We start from the raw sequence: 19971 nt of genomic DNA, 5'->3' as shown, positions 1-19971 counted from the left end.
CTGGGAGTCTCTGTTTAGTCTGCTGCCCCCGAGACCCGGATAAAGCGGGAGACGGCGAGTACGAGTACGAGTAGTCCTGTTCTGAGTTGCATTAAATCACTGTAACTTTTTCTTTTTTACACAAAAAGTTAAATGACCATATGCATAAGCATAAAGTCATTTCCTGCCACAGTTACATATCATAGCTTAACCAACAGTAAAGCTTTTATGCAATTAACCCTCCTAATGCAGATTCAGTTAGTGTGTTCTGATTCAAATGAACTTCATGGAAGTTGAAGTTTGTTTTGACATTTTAGTCCTGCAGAAATGTTCACGTAATTCAAGTTCTGAGAATGGAATATGCAAACAAATATATACAATATATTAAAACAACAGATGTTCTTACAGCTAATTAGCAGGTAAAAACTGCATGAGCCACCAGATGTCATTTATCAATTTACACCTTTGCAGATGTGCAGAGAACAACAGCCTCTCATGGGAAACAGCCTTTTGTAGTAATTTAAAATATCATGATGACCGCTGTCTACTATGCATGTAAAAATGGAATAATATCACTAAATAAGTACATGTTGCTGTACTCCAAGTGATATGATGATGTTGTAAGAAAAGTAAACAACAAGAAGCCAAAACTAGAGCAAGTTTTGGTTGGTAAATGAGCGCATCCGTTGCTGTTTACTACCTAAAGATTAATCAACTTTCTCAACTGATTAAAGAAAGATATTTTTAAAAAAAAGGTTATAAACACGCCAAAAACTGGAATTGGCTTTTCTACTGTTATCTTGATAATAAAATTATTTCTTTCAAATCCCTTTACATTTCCTTTCTGTTCACATGTTTTCTCATGAGGCACCTCTGTGAGCTTCCCCTTCCTCATTTCTAGCACTCTTTCTAGAAGTGGGTCACAGACTACAGCTGTGTTAAAAGCTTTTCTAAATAAAACACTAGAAGATCAGCCGTCTCCAGCATTAGTCATCCTAATACAGGAAGAAGTCGAAGAGACCAGGGTGTATGTTTACGTTACATCTGTTGGTTTGTTTTCTGTTTAAGCTTCACATGGACATTAAAATAGGGCATTGTGTTACACGTAGAAGCTTGTGAAAAGGTTTCCATCCCAGTGACGCTCATTAGTTTTGACTGAGAAGGAAAGCTGCATTGATATATTAGTGTTGATATCCTGAAGAATAATCAAAGATACATCATAAGCTTTAATATCAACTGGATAAAAAGGTTACATCTTGTGAGTTTCCAGGTCACAGGCCTAAAATTTCCCACCTATGAGGAACTGCATTATAACCTTCGCTCTGTTCAGAATTCAGATTTATGCCCAACTGCATTCTCAATCAACAGCAATAAAATATTTTACTTTGCCTCTGGCACCATCTTGAGGTTGATATTATTGTTAGTAGCAGTGAAATCCACAAGGAAATAATTCTGACAATAATCCTCCAAACATTTCAATTATTGGCATAAAATTTAAGTGTTTTAAAATGTTCAATACCAGATTTCCAGTGTATACAAGATACACAGTTTTTTTGTTGATTAGATTACATACAGGGCAGATATTTCATTTTAGGTTTCTGAAAGACAATATAAATCAATTTGATCATCCCAAATGAAGTAATTAAATAAAATACTTATTGAAGAAGTAAATATGTTAAATAAGCCACAATTACAGTAATAGTTTAAACTTTATTTTGCTTCTAATTAGATTATCATGATTTACTCCTTCAGGATTCTTTTCTAATTTACTTGATATTGGTTGTGGGCAAGACATTGGATGGAGTAATGAGTGGGAACTGTTCTGCACTCTGATGCATTTTACACATCAGACATACCTACCAACAAACATAATCTTGTCTCGTCACATCAATAAACACTCGCACCCGCGACTTGTAATGTTTTTATTAAAGATCCATGATGTCTATGTTCATTTTTCGCCATCGTCATAGAAAAAAAAAAGGAGCGTCAACAAAATCATTTTGTAATCACCAGATTTTACTCAAGTACGAGTACAAATAATCCTTAATGTTTTTATCCAAGTAAAAAGTCCAGTACAACAAAACTACTCTTGAAAATATATATATATTTATTTTTTTTTACTCAAGATATTTTTTATTCAGTTTTACATAGGCAAAAAACAGAGCACAGTTATAAGATGTTGCAAGGTAGGCTTATAGAAGCCAATTGAACAAGTTGCTCATACAAAAGTTTGTTAAAGTAAAAGAAATATAAGCTTCACAAATAGAGAAAGTAGCATGGCAACTACAATAGAACAAGTCAAGTAATGAAGCACAAAGATATAATACAATATACCCACAAATTTTCAAATGTATCAAGAGACTGTTTAAGTGAGTACTTGATCTTTTCGAGTTTTAGACAAGACATAATATCTTGCAGCCACTGTGAATGAGATGGTGGGGAGGCATCTTTCCATCTGAGTAAGATTGCACGACGTGCCAAAAGTAAAGCAAAGGCTATAGAATATTTTCTAGTAGCACTTGAAACAGCTCCACCCTCAAGGACCCCAAATAGGGCTGCAACTGGATTTGGTTCCAATTTGGTGTTAAATGTGCAAGATAATGTATTGAAGACTGCCTTCCAGTAGTTGCTTAATAGAGGACATGAGAAGAACATATGGAAAGAGAGGCCTCCGTAAGATTACATCTGATGCACAGTGGGCTGACTGTAGGGTACATAGATGACAGCTTAGCCTTAGAAATATGGGCCCGATGTACCACCTTAAACTGGATCAACCGGTGCCGAGCACAAAGCGAGGATGAGTTGACCAGCCCAAGAGCAGAAGACCAGGGGTCATCAGATATGGGGAGACCTATGTCTTTTTCCCAAGCCACAGAGGGGTTTTTAAGATCCAGCAGAATGTTGTACAATTTAGACATTAGACCTTTCTTTGATGGATTTAGCGACAAAATTTCATCAATGCTTTCTGTCTCTATCGTAGTTGAGAATTTGGGCATTTGTGAAGCGAAAAAGTGTCGCATCTGAAGATAGCGAAAGAAATCAGAATTTAAAAGGTGATATTTATCTTTCAACAGTGCAAATGAGGCCATGGTAGAAAATATATTTTTTTAAAGTTACTCAATTACATGTAACTGAATAAAGAGAAGTGGTTTTTACCAACCCCTGCCTGGTAATACTCTGCTTTGCAATCAATCACTAAACAGATCAAAGACATATCAGGTTTGGTTTCTTTATTTCATGATTGATGAGCAGTTTAGAGCAAAAATCTGAAAAAAGGGTAAAACAAAGAAACCCACTCACAGTAACAGTGTTGTTGATACATCACATTTAGGTTCAATTATGATGAGTTCACTCAATAAAACATGTAACCTACTGAAGAAAAGCCAAAGCTGGTTGCAGGCAATGTGACAGATAAATCACACGTTTAAGCTTAAATCACAGCCTCATCAAAACACTATGATCAAACTTACAATTTACTAAAATACAATACCTTATGTCTGTTACTCAGATAAAATGAAGAGCAAAGCATTCAAGGGTCCCAGAAGACACAAATAGTCCTTGCATGAAGAGGTTCAAGTCTGCTTTAAGGTTCACATTAATGGAGCAATACGTAATAATGACACCTAGTGTTTGCCCCAGTGTTGTGCAGGTTGCAAACTCAAAAGACCAGGATATAGCGCAGCTAAAACAGAAATGAAGCATGAAAATAATTCTGTCACAGTCAGTTTCCTATACACACACATATACATTATATGTATACACACATTTTGCAGAGGTTATATAAATATAACTATTTACAAACAGACACTATACATTCCTGTATACATCTTTGTACCTAAACATCCATGAGCACTTTCAAAAAAGGCCCAGTAGTGACACTGAAACAAAACTTTCCATTTCTTGTCTAAAACTCTGGGATTGTGCTAAATGATGTTTTCAGAGGTGCTTTGGTGACTTCTCTATTAATACAGCGAACAGGAAAATGCAAAGTTCTGCAGCCAATATTGGATTGGTCAGGAGGAGTTACTGAGGAGATAAATAACTTGGACCCTTTAAGAAAAAAACTAAACTACTGATTAGGTGTGCTGTACAAGAAAAACAGTTTTCATCAGGAACCAGAACCCTGCCCATTGGAACCGATAAGCAGTTAGAGTAAACATGCAGCAATCAGACACTCAATTTGAACAAAATAAACAACCAAACTTTCACTGTTTGATGAATTCTGCAGATCGGGAAGCTTTTTGGTCCATAAAATCCAAATCAAATGCCGTCTCTGTTGCACGGTTTGTTTTTTTACACATGCTTGAGCCACAATGGGAACAAACATTCCTTAATTTTTTTTTAGTCTGATCTAAAGCTTTCAAGCTTCTTCGAAGAGCCTGTGAAATTGTTTTTCTTTTTAAATGTATTTTGTTTTTAATATTTTTTACTCACTGAAAAAGAAAATTTGAATCAGCCAAATTCAACCTAGGATTTAATGAAGAACGGAGTATATTGGAGTATATTTGAGATGTGCACCAAAGGTTAAATGTAGAAGAAGCCTGTTTAAGGTTGTTTCATTAACATTTAATTTGGTATTTCTCAATGGCCAAGCTTTCATGTCATTCAGTCTTTCAGCCTGCCATTCAAAGGTTTCTCTGTTTTCAGCACCACAACATTGCAGCATTACAAGTCGTATAAAACCTTATATAACAAGGGAAATTATCTAGTTACATCATGAATCCACAGCCCCGTTCTTCACAGAAGCTGCACATCAAGCTGCTCTAAACAACATGTCAAACCTATAAGGTATCATTGTCTGGGTTCAGCTTATATTGCACGTCGATCAAGCTTGCAGAAAGCATCTCTTGAATCCAGGTGGTTGCAGACTACGCCCAGCGGCCACTGGACACGAAGCTCCTGCTGAAGGAGAAACTGACGTCTGAACTCTTGTGTTTTCCCCAGGCACCAAACGGCACCACGATGATGGTGCTGTTGTCCTCAGTGCCGTAATGAAGAGCCTAAAAGAGACAAAGACCACGTTTAAAACACAAAACAGTGTATTTTAAAGCCAGATTCTTTAGATCGGGCTTAGTTTCAGCCTGATCGTGTACAGGGGGTAAAAAGGGGCCCTCATGAGGTGTTCGTTGACTAGGGATGGAACGGTTTATGAAAACCGTCCGAACCGTTCGGTTCGACTGTCTCGGTTCGATTCGCGTGTGTTTCGTTCGGTTCATGCGCTGCTTCTTTATCTCATAGGCGAAGCGTTTACACTCCAGAGCAGAAGGTGGCGGTACTGCGACCAAAGCCAACCACCAGTAGTAAACAAGAAGAAGAAGAAGCGAAGCAGCGTAGCTGGGTGTAGCAGAAAAAAATCGCCCGCAGCACTTTATTGGTCTGCTGTATGGGACCACTTTGCATTTAGAGAGACCTACAATGACGGCGGAAAAAAAGTTGTGGATAAAAGTGCAACAGTGTGCAAGCATTGTTCAACACGTATTGTACTATACAAGACATATTTGATTTTCCTAACAATCAACATATACCAAACCGAACCGAAAACCGTGACCACGAAACCGTGAACCCAACCGTGGATTTTGTGAACCGTTCCACCCCTATCGTAGACAAATCCTGCTGTTGAAGCAGAGCTATGAGCCGATTTACCAGAACCTCGAGCACTGTGCAAGTTCAAACAAGGGAGTTGTTCTTCTTCCAGATTTTCTGACCAGCGCCATCTCTCGGCGCTCAGTCTGACGTGGGGTTTTTGGAAGTGCAGTGTGAGCAGGTAGATCGCATCAGAGCGTCGGGCCGCAGAGTGTGAGAACATACATCGTGAGCTGTGAACTTTTAAACCCTGCATTTTCGTCGTACAACATGTGTTGTAGCTGTGTGCAACGATTGAAAATATCGCACAGTGTACGTCCGGCTTAAATTGGACTGGGAAGCTACGATACGGCTGTCGAAATCAGACCTGGTGAGGAGATTATATTTTTGCTCTTTAAATGAAGTCAAATACACCATTAACCCCTTAACGCCCGTTGTGGTAAATATGTAACAAACCATTTTTATTACACACACTTTCAAGATAGCAAATGCGTTCCCTCAGTGCCAGTTTTTACATGACCTAGGAACCTTTGACAAGCTCTTGTTTCTGTTACAGCCGTTTCCTAAAGGTGTATGGAGAGTTTGTTTTTAGTGTAAACTAACTTTTATTCCATGGCTAACCAAGGTTGTTTTGGACCAACTTAAGGACATTTTGAGGAGCTTACAGTTTTGCTTTCATTTCTGTGTTTTCAGTGTGACCTAAAAGGTCACATGAAGTATGGTGGTGAAATGTTGTAATTGTGTCCCATGAAAAGCACCCAAACAGAGAGCCGGTTTTCTGCCAGAGGGACTAAATGATTGAAAGGATGATCCTAAAAATTGGTTACCCAAATTTTGAATGGACCAGTTTGTTGTAAATGTTATCTTGTGTTTTGTCTGATTTTGTTTCATTTTTTTGTTTGTCTCACTTAAAGCAGGAAGTTAATAAAATGGTTGTTTTTGTGTTTTACTTTTGTTTAAACTACTAAAAGCTAGACTTTGGATGAAAAGGATAGACAACATTTAAATAAATTTGAACTCAGGTTGGCCTTAGGAAAGATTCCACTCTAGAGGCAATAAAGACTATTTTTTTTTTATCTGAACTTCATAAGGACGGATGCAGCTGATTGATATAAAGACATTGAAGAAGTGACAGGATGCCCTCTGCCTCAGGCGACACTAGCATCATTATGGGCTTTTCGGTTGATCCCAGAGGGTCAGCGAACATCAGACAGGATCCAGATGGAAAAGATGAGAGAACTGACACACTAGATAATGAATAAATTATCAAAAAGAGGGTGATTAATGTAAATTCACGAAAAATGTATAGAATTTTCACAACACAACATTGACAGATAATACCTTTCTAAATAAACTAAATGCCAGTAGCTAGGTTTGTAGGCTTTAAAGTATGAGTAGAGATGATAATGTTGATGACAACATATTATTTAAACTCTATATTATCATGGGGTGAAGTGGTTTTAAACAATCACAATAATTGAGAGCTTAAAAATGTTTTAATACAATATAATCTACAAGGGATTTTGTGAATTAAGTCTGGTCAGTTTTCATTGGCGTAACTTGGGAATAAGTTGAAACTGCATGATTGGTTAGAAATAATAAACAGAAAGCAAAATCATCTAAAAGTTTTAAGGTCAAGTATTAAATATTTTCCTTTACACTGTTACTGTGGAGGGTTTTTCTATCAATAGACAGGGGGGGGCCTAAAACTTTGTACCTAAACTTCGGTACATAATAACAAAAAGACAAGTTCAGTCTCAGAAAACATGACTGCGTTCATTAATATTCCTCCTCATCTTGAATGTTGCTGCCTTAAACTTTCACTAACCTGATGTGGAAAATAAATTGCGGCAATGTTTGCTATTGGTTCAGGTAATGTTGCGTTGCTTCAATGTGAAGCTATTTGGAGTTTGCTAGTTTACCAGCTGATGCCCTCAAATCTATTACCGACTCTTTCCTGCTGAGCCATCTGCTCTCTCCAAACAGTTTCATTTATATAAGTGTTCAAACAGAGATTAAGCTTTTAGGTTTTGGTATAGACCAGAGGTCAGGATCCGGACCCACCTGCTGGCTAATCCAGACCCAACCCAATTTATGGCATGTTGTCTGATGACAGTGTCTAAACGTAACATGTGCCACTGTTGCCCTGAAATCACACATATTCTGTCTCCGCTCCACTGTCCCCGCAGCGCTCCAGACCTCCTGCGCAAAGCAAAGCCTACAGCCTCCGCTGTTCCTCCTGTATTGCTGCACTCCGACTTATCCTCGGAGCTCGAGGAGAGCGTGCGCAATAGTATCATTAAATTCGTAGGAGCAAAACATGCAAAAAAGAAGGCTTAATTTAATATGACATTAAATCATCCCCATCAGCATCCAGCATATCTGCAGTTTCTGAGAAATCTGCTTCCTGGTCTGTTGAATTACCAATAGTTTGCATCCAATCCTTTAAATAAACGGCGTTAGTTTTTTGAAATATATAAGAATTATTCTCTAATTTGTAGTTACCGATCTGTTGTTACTATACTTAAATTTGACAAACCGGATCTTCTCACCGTTCTTTTTCCTGTTTGGTGTGATTGCAAATGCAGATCTTGACCTGGTCGGACCGGAGCGGAGCCTGAACATTTAGAGGATGTTTGGCTCAACCTGCTGCTGTGAAGCAGGATTGTCCACCATGACCATAATCAAAAATAAATATGGATCCAGTCTCAAAATGAGCACCTTGATATGTTTTCTTTATTCGGACCCCCCTGATTTTTAATTGGTTACCCCTGGTATAAACTATACAATAAGCTGTGGTTGTGAGAAGATAAAAATATGAAAACTCCTTTTTCTCCTTGTGTTTCTGAGTTCTGAAATCTTTTTCCAAGTGTGAAGTATTTTCTACCTGGTCGGATATTCTCTGAGCTGCCTCTTTGGGGTCGTGACACTGGTTGATGACGTTGCAGATCTCCTGGCTGTTCATGATGAAGTTAATGCCGTCTGTGGTCAGAGCCAGAAAGGAGTCGTGGACATGATGCAGCTGCAGACAAGGAACACAAATCATTTTTTTAGACACATAAATTGGTAGTTTGTCCAGGAAACATTTATATAAGATTAAGTACAATATAAAAAAAAATGTGAATATTGTAAACGTCTCTCATATTTTTGTCTTAATTTATAAAAGAAAACAACATGTTATATAGGTTTATTATACATAAAGTAGCATATTTCAAAGGATTTACTTCTTTTAATTTGATAATTATGGTTGACAGATAAAGACAATAGAAGCTCAGGTTGCTTTAATAGCTGCCTTCAGGTCATCAGCATTCTTGGTTCTGGTATCCATAGATTCTCTATGGCCATCTGGAATCCCATTTATAAAGCTGCCAGACGCACAAAACGGGATGTGATGCCACGTTACTAACAAATGTGGTGCTGTAAAAAACAAAAACGGTATGGAAATGTGCTGTCGCTCACATCAACACTGACCAACCTGTACGGGGTACGCACAATTTGGAGGCATGGATGGCAACCTGTCAGTTCAGTAGTCTTCCCCATAATGCTCGGGGTTATAATATGTCCATAACATTTGTAAAACCAACGATTCCCTTTTAAATGCATATATTTTACATTTTAAATACTAAAACTGTTAATTTTATGGTTTGTCGTCTGTAAGTAAGTCATAATCATCAAGCAATAAATATGATAGTTTCACTTTCTGAAAAGAATGACGAAAATAATTCAATGTTTGACAATATGCTAAATTTCTGAGACATACCTGTCATCTACGAGGTGGAGCATTAATCCCAGAAAATGTTAAGAAAAGGTGGTACTGCTATGCCTTCAGATATGAACTTACCGTTACTCTTTTGGTCTCTGGCTCAGCAATGACTCCCGTCTTTTTCAGATCAAAGTCTCCGATGCTGCGAGTCATCGCCAGTCTGCCATTCACATTCGGCTGTCCCAGACTATTCCAGGTGATGAACCCCCCACTTTTCTTTATCCTGGGGATGGGAGCCAGGTATACACAAAAGTTAGCATGTTTTAGACTGAAGCTAAAGCCGACTTGGAAGTACGATCTACACAACTTCTACAAGGGGAAAATATCCAGCGATAAAAATGCCAAAGTTGCTTTTCCTCTTTCTGTGCAGAACCCCTCAGAGGCGTTGTTCTCAAACACCAGCCTGACTGACAACATATCGCCAATCAACAACAAGGATCTTTTTTTTTTGACACATCATTGTTGTTCTTTTAATTGGAAAGCCTGCTTATAGGCAAGACCCAAAGTAAAGTGATCATTCAATAGTGCTCAACAATTTCAGCAGAAATTTGTTTTGGTCGTATTCCTGCAATTACATATTAGCCACACCACCATTTATGATCAACCCTCGTCTTTTGGGACACTATCCCTTCTTTACAATTACAACAAATTTCAGAAAAGCCAAGGAGCTGTGGGTTAAAGCTATAAGGAATTAGAAGTAAATCCACATCCATGGAAGCCTTAAAGAAATGAGGGCAGCTTCAAATTGATTGCAGTTTCCTTTTTTTTGACAGTAAAATGAAACAGTAAAAGCAAACAGTTTTCTCATGCTTCGGGACTGGCAACGTTTAGGCTTGCGTGTTTGCTGGTTAAACTGAACAAAAAAAATACTTACCGGTAAATAAAAATGTAGCAACCCGTACACAGCAAATTGATAAAACAACAGTTATTAGTCCACAGATGGGGGGATGTTTGTCACAATTTCTGGTGTGCAGTCTGTCTGCTTGAGGTAACTTTTTCTGATTATAGCATTTGTTTGATCTAAAAAATTAGATGTGAATAAAGTGACTAAAGTACAGTCAACGGGACTCAAGAGTGGCCCCCAACCAGCCTCAGACCGGTCTGTAACTGGTTACCATGGTAACATTAAACATGCCTTTAAAATAGGACACCAGAAAAACAAAGTGTATGAAAAAAGCCTGCTAGCAGTGAATCAGTGGAAGCCCTGAGTTTCATTCAGGTTCAGAAAATATATACACTGTGCAGAATTATTAGGCAAATGAGTATTTCAACCGCATCATCCTTTTCACACATGTTGTCCTACTCCAGAGTGTATATGCTTGAAAGCCAACTACAAATTAAGTAAATCAGGTGGTGTGCATCTCTGTAATGAGAAGGGGTGTGGCCTAATTAAATCAACACCCTTTATAATGTGTGCTTAATTATTAGGCAACTTCCTTTCCTTTGGTGAAATGGTTCAGAAAAGATTTGACAGACTCTGAAAAGTAAAAAATGGTCAGATTTCTTCCAGAGGGGTGCAGCAGTTTGGAAATTGGCAAGCTTTTGAACCGGGATCATCGCACAATCCAGTGGTTCATGGCAAATAGCCTTACAGAATCTATGGATGGAAGGCTTTTGAGTGTCATGGTGAAGAAAGCTGGCTATATTGGTCACCGAATTCGTTTGATTCATTGATTGAGAACACGATTGTGGCCCAATAATAAAAATAATCCTCAACAATACAACTTGCCTACTAATTCTGCACAAAGTGTAAGACAAAAGGTAATGGAAGTTATTTTTTTATTTTTGTGTGGGGCCCAGGGATCACTGCTCTAATCAACATCCCTGTATTCCTTTGGCTAAAATGAGGTAATCATTTCACCACCTACCTTTCCTTCTCATCCTTTCTTTCAGGGGTGTGGTCATCAGTGAGTTTAAGAGCTTTGCCCTTACGGCACAACATGGCGCGACTGTCCCCAACGCTGGCGACCACCAGCTCGATGCCGTCCCTCAGCAGGGCCACGGTGGCCGTGGTTCCTGCATTGATTCCTGGTCCTAGAAAGACAAACAGGAGCTGTCAGCAGCAAAACAAGACAATAAGAAACACAGCAGGTCAACAGTCACATCCACAAAGCAAGGCGTAAACAAACAGGCTGACTTTGTCTAATACTGGAGGCAAACTACAGTTTGAAGAACTGCGGAACAACTGTGAGATCTGCAGCAAAGCCTGTAGCAGTTTAATGTAAATATGAACACTGAAAACAAATAAAACACAACATATCTAAAGTGTCCAGTCTTATATAATAACACCAAAGCTGATCTAAAATGTTTAAATATAATTTTTTGCTGCCCGAGAATGACACAGGTGTAAAGACAGCCAACAGTCGGTCTTAAGAAAAAAGACCAACTGAATCATTCCTAAACTGATGTTCTTATAATGGGCTAAGAGCAACTTCTCTATAAAACATTTAAACTAGGCTACAAATGTGCAGGTAACAGCAGCATTGTTTAGTTCCTTAAGGGAAATTAATTTGAATCTCTATAATCCATGTTTGATCCTTCATAGTTACTGACACCGCTGGGAAAGACGAGCAAAGAGCCTCCAAATAAATTCTTCTTTGGCCGAATGAGATGAAAAGTGAGCAGCTTTGACTGCTTGGTTATTCAGACCTGATGGTTTTGTTTAGATTTGTTGTACATTTCTTTCTGTTTTGACTACTAAAGTAGATAGACTGCAAAAATCAAACATTTATTTAGATCCAACCTTTAACTGGGAACAGTTACAAGATCTTTGTTTTGAGCTTTATTTCACTGGAAAGTACGGAGCCCAGGAGAAAAAATATATGTGCACGAAATACATAAACATTATCCACCTACAGAACACCTTCTGAAACTGTATGCATAGCCTCTGCAACTGTCATATGTGTCTCTGTGCGTGAAAACCACCCCCGTGCAGAGGTTCTGCAACCATTGTCGTGCACCTAAAAAAAATCCTGACTACGCGTCTGACAATCATGTCTGTGAGGTCGCCCTTCCCGATTCGGTGCCGGGGCGCGCCATTTTTAAAAACCGAGGAAAAACTACAATAAACAACCTACGCGTCCTCCTTTGTCTTTTTGCCAACTCCATTGCAACTCTAGTTCCATCTCCGTGACGATGATATCTTGCAGACTTGTTTTCGAAGGTAAACACTCCTGCCGGTGCCGCCGAAGTTCTCGTGACCTTCCCCCAAAGTTCTTGCGAGTTCTTGGGCTTTGGCGGGAAACTGATGTGCAACCCTAGAAATTCCAGACCGATGGTGCATACCAGCAAAACTGGTTTGCAATCAGACCCTAGCGACATTTGATGTGTGCGGTTGCAGAAGATTCATAATCTGCCCTTTAGAGGAACAAATCAACATGATTGACAAGGTTATTCTGAAGGAATTTCATTTTAGCGGAAGGATCAACTATAAAGATATTCTGATAAGCCTTTGCAAGGATTTCTCATTAGTGAGGCATTTAAATAAGAAATTGACAGCCAGGTATGACTGTTGATCAGATGCACAGATGTGTGCTGTAAATGCTGTCCAACTGGTTTTTGCCTCGAACACTTCATGTTTAAGCTTAAGGGTGCAATTGAAGGAAAGGATGCAAATATGTTTATGTGATAATTGCAGAGGGATCCAATTAAGCAGCAGATAAATGCATTCATTACTTATCTCATAGTATTACGCGCAGCCTATAGGCAGCTGTGACAAGTGTGGCAGATGTGATCACTTTGTGGAGATGATGCAGGCAGAGGAGAAAGAGAAGAGAGAATACCATCTGTTTTAGAGCAAACTGCTTTAAAATTACTAGGACCTAAACCCCACAGAGTGACTTTTAGATCATTAACTGGAGCAGAGTTTTATCTAACCCAAGTGGTGAGACTTTATTTCCTTCTGCAGCAGTGCTTTACACAGGCAGGCCCTTTTAAGCTGCATTATTACGCTGAATCTTTAGCAGTTTGTTTCTCTTCTCTTACTTTCCCATTCTGTTACAGTTTAAACATTTGTCTTCACCCCCTACATCAGAAGCATTTCTAAAGGGCTGGTTATACACCCACAACAGTGTGTCGCAGTGAGCTTGTCGCAGGTATGACGCAGATATTTTTGACTTATACCCAATATTGAAGCATGGTTTGCGCTATGGTATTCCACGCTAAAACGCAAAAGGGACAATCCTGATCTAGCTCTGGGTCTAGATATGGCAGAGGCGGTGAGGAAATGGGGGCAAGTTTGTGAGACAACAGAGGGACATGAGGGCGAAAAATGACTTTTTCCGCAATGGCGGTCATACAAACAAAACAAGGCGGTAAGGTACCAAGCAGGAAATGCGCATAATGTAGTTAATTCTCTATTTCCAGTAGTCAGTGAAATTGTGATGGGCCATTCAGCAGGGGTGCACCAAGGATGAATGTAAAGGGAAAATGTTTGACGTTAGACTCTAAAGGGCATTTTTAAAGATGGAATTAGAAAAAGGGAAGTAAGGCTAAACCACCAAATGTTTTTAAACCATGCAAAATCTATGGCCTCAAAAAGCACTCTGCCTTTGGAGCTTCTGCAATGGTTCTCAATAGTGGCAAAAAATGATATAAAGAACCAACTTGTGTGCTATAATAAATATCAGTTTTTGAACATTTAGTGTTTTTATAGACAATATTATAATTTAACTTCACAACAGAATGACATCAAAAGAAAATATTTGATTATAGAGCTATTTTTCCTTTAATTGTCTTTGAACTCTTGTTTTATTTTATTTTTTTTTTGGTACATCAAATAACATCCTATAAAGGAAAATACATGCCTCATCTTTATCAACCTTTTTCTTTATCCTTATTTTAAAAGCAAAACATATAAAAATAAACTGTTGTTCGAGATGCAAAAAGATTTACTAACTTACAGATATTTAACAAAAATAATATGTTGGTTTTATTAAAAAGTCATGTAAAATTTAGCAATTTGAAATGATTTAAAGTAGCCGCACATAGAGTAAAATGGCTTTTTGGATATGAAAGGTTGCAGAGCTCTGCTTTAAAGGGATCAATATGGTGCTGCTTTATTTGCCTTCCAATAAAGGTTGGATTTTCTAAATGTTTGAGAGATCTTGAGGTTTAGAAATTGAATTACCTTTAATGCTTTTCACCAGCGGTGTCTTTAGAGTGCTGCATTTTAATCATGCTGCACTGACTGAAGGCAGTTCACTAAAAACATCCTGAACATCTCAAACAGACGCATTGTCTCACAGGAATAATGCATTGGGTGAGAGAAGAGAAAGAGAGAGGATTTAGAGAAAGATAGGGAACCTTCCAGTAGTCCAGGATTTAGGACCCGCTGGACACTCCTTCAATATCTATCCTCTCGTCATCCACACTGGTACCAAGGGCCTCCAGCTCTGAGCTGGGTCAGCAGCTGTCGTAGATAACATGCACACACACACACAGGCATATTGGGACATTTCACACAGCGTGGCCAAAATTAGGCCACAACACGTTTTGAGCTTTTACAGGAAGATTTAATCCTATTCTAGAAATGCTCGCTAACTGAGAAACATCCCAGGTTTCCCTGAGTGAAATTGGTTTTTGCTGTGTTTTTTTTTTTTTTTTGATGATTTCAGGGAATTTTCTGGTAAAAAGAAAAACAGACATTCTACTGACAGTTCTTTAGTTTCATCTTCCAGGTTGAACACATTATTAAAGCTAATCAACATACAGAGACAGTGTGTAAAAAATCATATTAATAAATCTCCTTTCACAATTCCTCTTGTCATATCCAGTTAAATACTTCCCACTGAGGCGATAAGGCCTCTGCCTTCTTTCAAGAAATTACCTTGTTTGTTTTTTGTTTTAGGACCTTTTATTTTGCTTTTCATAAGTTAATGCCGAACTTCAGAAAACGGTTTAATTCGTGCCTGATCCCAAACTGGAATTATGGCAGGAAACAGTTTGGTATTCTGATTAATTTGGGATCGATTCCACTGCAGCCGTGGAAACTAGGGCTGCAACTAATGATTGTTTTGCAAATCGAGTAATCTGTCGATTTATTTTTTAGATTAATCAATAAATAATTGGATGGCAAAAGATTTTTAAAGAACATTGTTTATGAACTTAAAGCAGGCGAAACTATAATTTTTCCACTTGAGCAGTTCTGGATAGAGCATTTTGGTATAATTACTGCTTTAAGTTGGTCGCTCTGTCAGCTAAAGGCATGGCATGTTTTAGAGTCTCTATAATCCAGGCAACGATTAATCGATTACTTAATTAGTTGATGATTATTTCAATAATCGATTAATCATTATTAACCTAATTGTTTCAGCCCTACTGGAAGGCTAAGCTATACTACCACAAACTAATCATCTGAGCTCTACATCTCTGAGTCAGTCAACTATAAATATAGTAAAACTAATGGGCAGATAGTCATCAATATTTTCTCCTCTTCTGTCGGATTATGATGTTAAAGTGTTTAGAAAGTTGTCTACAAAAGACTTTGCCTGCCACTAACTTTAGCTGTTGAGCCTCTACACATAATTTTCAAATAATTCTTGATAAGGTTCCCCGGCCCTCATGATAACGTTGACAGGATAATATCGGCAGAAACTTCCCACACCTTTGTTTTTTTACGCACTGACCTGTATTTGGATATAGTTTTTGTAAGCAAAGACAGTGTAAAACCTCAACGTGCAACTGTTTAGCCGAGCTTCTATTTACCTGCTGAGGCCCAGAAGAGTACTAACTATCTGAGCCTGATCAATAGATGGCTAACAAAGCTAGAGAAACAGACAGCATCAGACACTGAGCAAGCCACTAAAGGAGACTCTATTAAATAAACTTTATTCGATGAGTCAGGAAGATTTCCACAGTGAAGTACTATTTAAGTTTTCTAGCCACTTGTTTTGATGTACATCTCCCAAGAGATGGAAATTGTGGAATCAGAAAGTCATCTGCATACTATGTATTTGTTCTGTCCAGCCACTGAACCACAAGAGTCCAATCAGCACAGTTTAGTTCAAAGTACAGGTGGAAATGACTTGGTGACTCCACGATTCCCATCTATGCTTCTCCCACTTTTTAGGGTGTTAAATAACAAAAAACAGTTACAATCCAGTATAGAGAAATGATTCAAGTAATATTTAAATAAGACTACCTACCATTTGGACAGAAATGCAAGTGCCTTGCAAAAGCTTTATCAACTTCAAGGAATGCCTTGGTTAAAACTAATTCCAGATTATCTTCCTCAGCCACAATGCCTCTGAAAAGTAAAAGAAAGAAGTCATCAGTTAGATCTGAAATTCTTCACTTATTTCCATTAATAATAAAAAGGTATATGTACATGTCCCCTACTTGATAAATTTCTCCATGTATTTTTCACAGAAGTCTGCTGCTTCTGCGCCGCCATGCCCATCGAACACAGCAAAATACAGGATGTTCTCAGTCATTTGGGAGACCTGGAACCGATCCTCATTCTCCTTGCGCTGACCAATGAGGGAAGCACTACCTACTTTAGATAAGCTTACTTTGGGAATAAGTTTGCCATAACGAATGCTGGGGGGGAGCATGATGGGCTCATCGATACGATCATCCCAAATGCCAAAGGAATCCCAAGTTGTTAGGCGGCCACTGCTGTCTGGATCAAAGCGTGTGTTGCTGTATCGCTTCCCAGAAGGTCCATAGAGTTGTCTGCACAGGAACGGGTAATCTGTTTTGTGGCTAGTGAGCTTAAAGGGCATCGGATCAAAAGCCTTCTGGAACAGAGCACTGCACCTCGCCAGGCGCACAAGGCAGGAAGCTGACATCACCCTGAAGACACACTCACAGAGGAAGGAGCAGCTGTTGAGGCAAAGAAAAGTTCAAACTGAAGAGAAACAGAGATGATAGGAATACAAAATCTTAAGTAGGGTCATAAATAGCCACAGCATCCACAGTAACAGTGGTTTATCACTCTGCACCATGAACACTGATTTATCTTCTAATAAAATTGATAATTTTTCATAATTTACAGAATGAAAAACTGTTAAACTGTTGAGCCTCATGGAGGCAGAACTCCAACGAAAAAGGAAGCTCATGTGGAAGATAATAACATGGAAACCTAAGAAACTTATTTCACTAAAAAAACAAGAGGTTAAAAGATAAACTGGGGAACAGAAAGAGAATAATAGCTACAAAGCTAAATAATGGAGTCAGATCCAAACATTCCTACAGCTGAAAAACTTTCCATGACAGGATAGCAAGCAATGCTGGGAGTTAAGATTGTTTTTACATCATGTTGATTTACCTTTCAGGCAGATAGTTTGCTTGTGTTCCGTTTCTCTTGGATTACATTTAAAATCAACAATCACCTAAACAGACTAATAACCTAAGAATAAAATCCCTTGGTGAAGGAGAAAAACACTAAATGTGGTGGAATCCCAATAACTGATAGGATCTGGTTAATTTCAAGGTGATAAAGGTAAAGACACTTGAATCATCTTCCATAATATGTATTAAAATAAATATAACTCTACAATATTAATTTATTTTTATTGATTTAAATTAAACCCGGGATGCACTCTAAACACTAGTGGAAAAAAAACATAACATGAAATCAATGGTCCATAAAAAAGAGAGCATCAATTACAATCCTGATCAAAACATTTAGGTCTCTAAATTAAAATTAGACATCCAACTGTTGTTATTCAGGAAGAAAATACTGAACTTAACGCGTCACAATTCATTAGACAGTCAAAAACAACAGTAACGACAAACTTATGAAGCATTTACTGGCAAAACATTAGCATGTTTTTAACGTTGTGAAACCATCGTTTTTATCAACGTCAGTTACCATCATTTTAAAAAATAAAGCAAAACCTACTGGGAGTGTGAAAGTGTTTACAACCCGTCTGCCTTTTCACTTTCATATTAAACTCGATCTGAGATGTTTTAATACCCCTGAATACCGAAGCTAACTTTAGCTTCATGCTAGTTGACATTAGCAGGGTAAATCCTATTACGTACCCCTACATAATTGTGCTTATTCGGGCTCTAAATAAATACGTAAGCATAAAGTGGGTGAATACTAAAAACAATACGAAACGTAAATACATCATCTGTTTCGTTTTTATCGTTAAATGTTACGCATTAGCTAGCTAGCTACTTGGCTACATAGCTAATTTTAGCTAAAAATACGCAGTTTACAAAAAATAGCAACACCAACCTATCGAACACAGTGTTGTGTCTTATATCTCATACCTTTAATTTATTTAAAAGAAATACTTGTAGACTTGTTCTTTTCGTTAAATTTCCCGGAGGAAGACTGAATGAAAAACAGCCTAAACCCTCCGCCCTCTTGTCGGTGTTATTGATCAAGGCCTGGTGCGGTCCGACCAATCACCGTTCACCTCGTTCCACGCCCCTATAGAAGCGCTTCCCATTGGTCCAAAAGTTTTGACTGACAGGGAGAAGAACTAATAAAATTTTGCTTTTGGTGTTCCTTATAGAAAGTGGAAACGCTTTGTGGCCTTTTATATGAAAGGAACAAAACACAAAACTGGTTTAAAGCCTAGTTATTACAATATCATAGCTGTGTTTCCAATGTGAGCAAGTAATTTGAGACTCGACTGTTTAGCTAAGTTGTCTTTAAACCCTGAAGGTATTTAAGGTCACAAGGCAAAGAGTCCAAACATGTTTGTGCATTATCCTTCTGCTGTGCAGGATGCCTTTCGCTTGTATGCTTCTCCCTAAGCTGTAAAAATTTGTTGTCCCCCAGCAGTCTCTGCCCATAGCCACAGTGAGAGAAGAAAAACCATTAAAAAAAAGCTATCTTCTGAAATGTTTCCATGCTGAAAATGTTTGGATATAGAATTGAGAACAAAAAGGAGAAAAGCTGCTAAACAAATAACCATCCATCTTTTCTCACTTATTGCACCCCCAAATTCCTGGGGATGCACGTCACAGACAACCTCACCTGGATTGTAAACAGAACCTCACTGGTCACAAGGGCACAAAAGAACATGTACTTCCTGCTGAGGATGAGGAGAGCCCACCTGCCCTCACAACCTTTTAAATAAAGGGCTCATGTAGAGTCGCCCTACCCCATAGTTAAGAAATATTAAATAAAAATAGACCAGTTTTTCTCTCTTTTTTTTTTTCTTTATGCTGACTTGTTTTTTATATTGACAGAAGGATGAAAAACAGGAAATTCTTGGTGAAAGGTCAAGATAAAGTCCCACTGTTTTACGCATCTATGGCTCAAGGTCCAGTCTGACCAAGACCCAGGTAGAACAATGCCAATGCTGGTTTGCAGCAGCGCATAGAGCGAAAAGTGGTATCAGCCATGCCACTTGAAAAATATTCCAGTTCGAGACTGAAGATGTTTTATCGTTATATCCATTTTTATATCCTCCGTCCTTCATCTTTTGTCCTTTTTTTTCCATTTCCTGTTCTACTTACACTGCAGTGTCCATCAAATCTGTTATACTCCCTGCATGAATTATAATAAAGCTATTTATATGCATAAATCAAGCAGAACACTATGGCGATAGCCATACTGCTCCACTTGTGAAAGCAAAATCTGTTGGGCTCTTTTTGGCATCAAAACAATTATTCCTATTGCCACATTACCAGACAGGACACTATTAAAAAAATATATATTCCATTTGAAAAGTGGTATACCA

At 38.3% G+C, this 19971-nt stretch overlaps 1 protein-coding gene across 3 annotated transcripts; it reads right to left on the bottom strand.

Annotated features, from left to right (window-relative positions):
• Nucleotides 1-4323: 4323 nt before the first annotated feature.
• LOC107082778 (protein phosphatase 1K, mitochondrial-like) lies at nt 4324-18662 on the bottom strand. Of its 3 annotated transcripts, none has more exons than XM_015371621.1 (7): nt 18548-18662; nt 16664-17149; nt 16471-16571; nt 11194-11359; nt 9404-9548; nt 8450-8584; nt 4324-4979 (listed from the first exon to the last, which is right to left on the bottom strand). In XM_015371621.1, exons 2-7 carry the CDS (start codon nt 17113-17115, stop codon nt 4848-4850), a joined length of 1131 nt encoding a protein of 376 aa, XP_015227107.1. In that variant the 5' UTR covers nt 17116-17149; nt 18548-18662; the 3' UTR covers nt 4324-4847. The 3 variants fall into 3 exon arrangements, with proteins under 3 accessions (XP_015227107.1, XP_015227110.1, XP_015227109.1); XM_015371624.1 differs by having other exon boundaries at nt 16664-17119; nt 18548-18645; XM_015371623.1 differs by lacking the exon at nt 18548-18662 and adding an exon at nt 17595-18491.
• Between the last annotated feature and the right edge of the window lie 1309 nt (nt 18663-19971).

Source organism: Cyprinodon variegatus, unplaced genomic scaffold (genome assembly GCF_000732505.1).
Source record: "Cyprinodon variegatus isolate N-32 unplaced genomic scaffold, C_variegatus-1.0 Scaffold61, whole genome shotgun sequence".
In the NCBI taxonomy this organism is placed as follows: Eukaryota; Metazoa; Chordata; class Actinopteri; order Cyprinodontiformes; family Cyprinodontidae; genus Cyprinodon; species Cyprinodon variegatus.
This window is presented reverse-complemented; position numbering and strand designations above follow the sequence as displayed.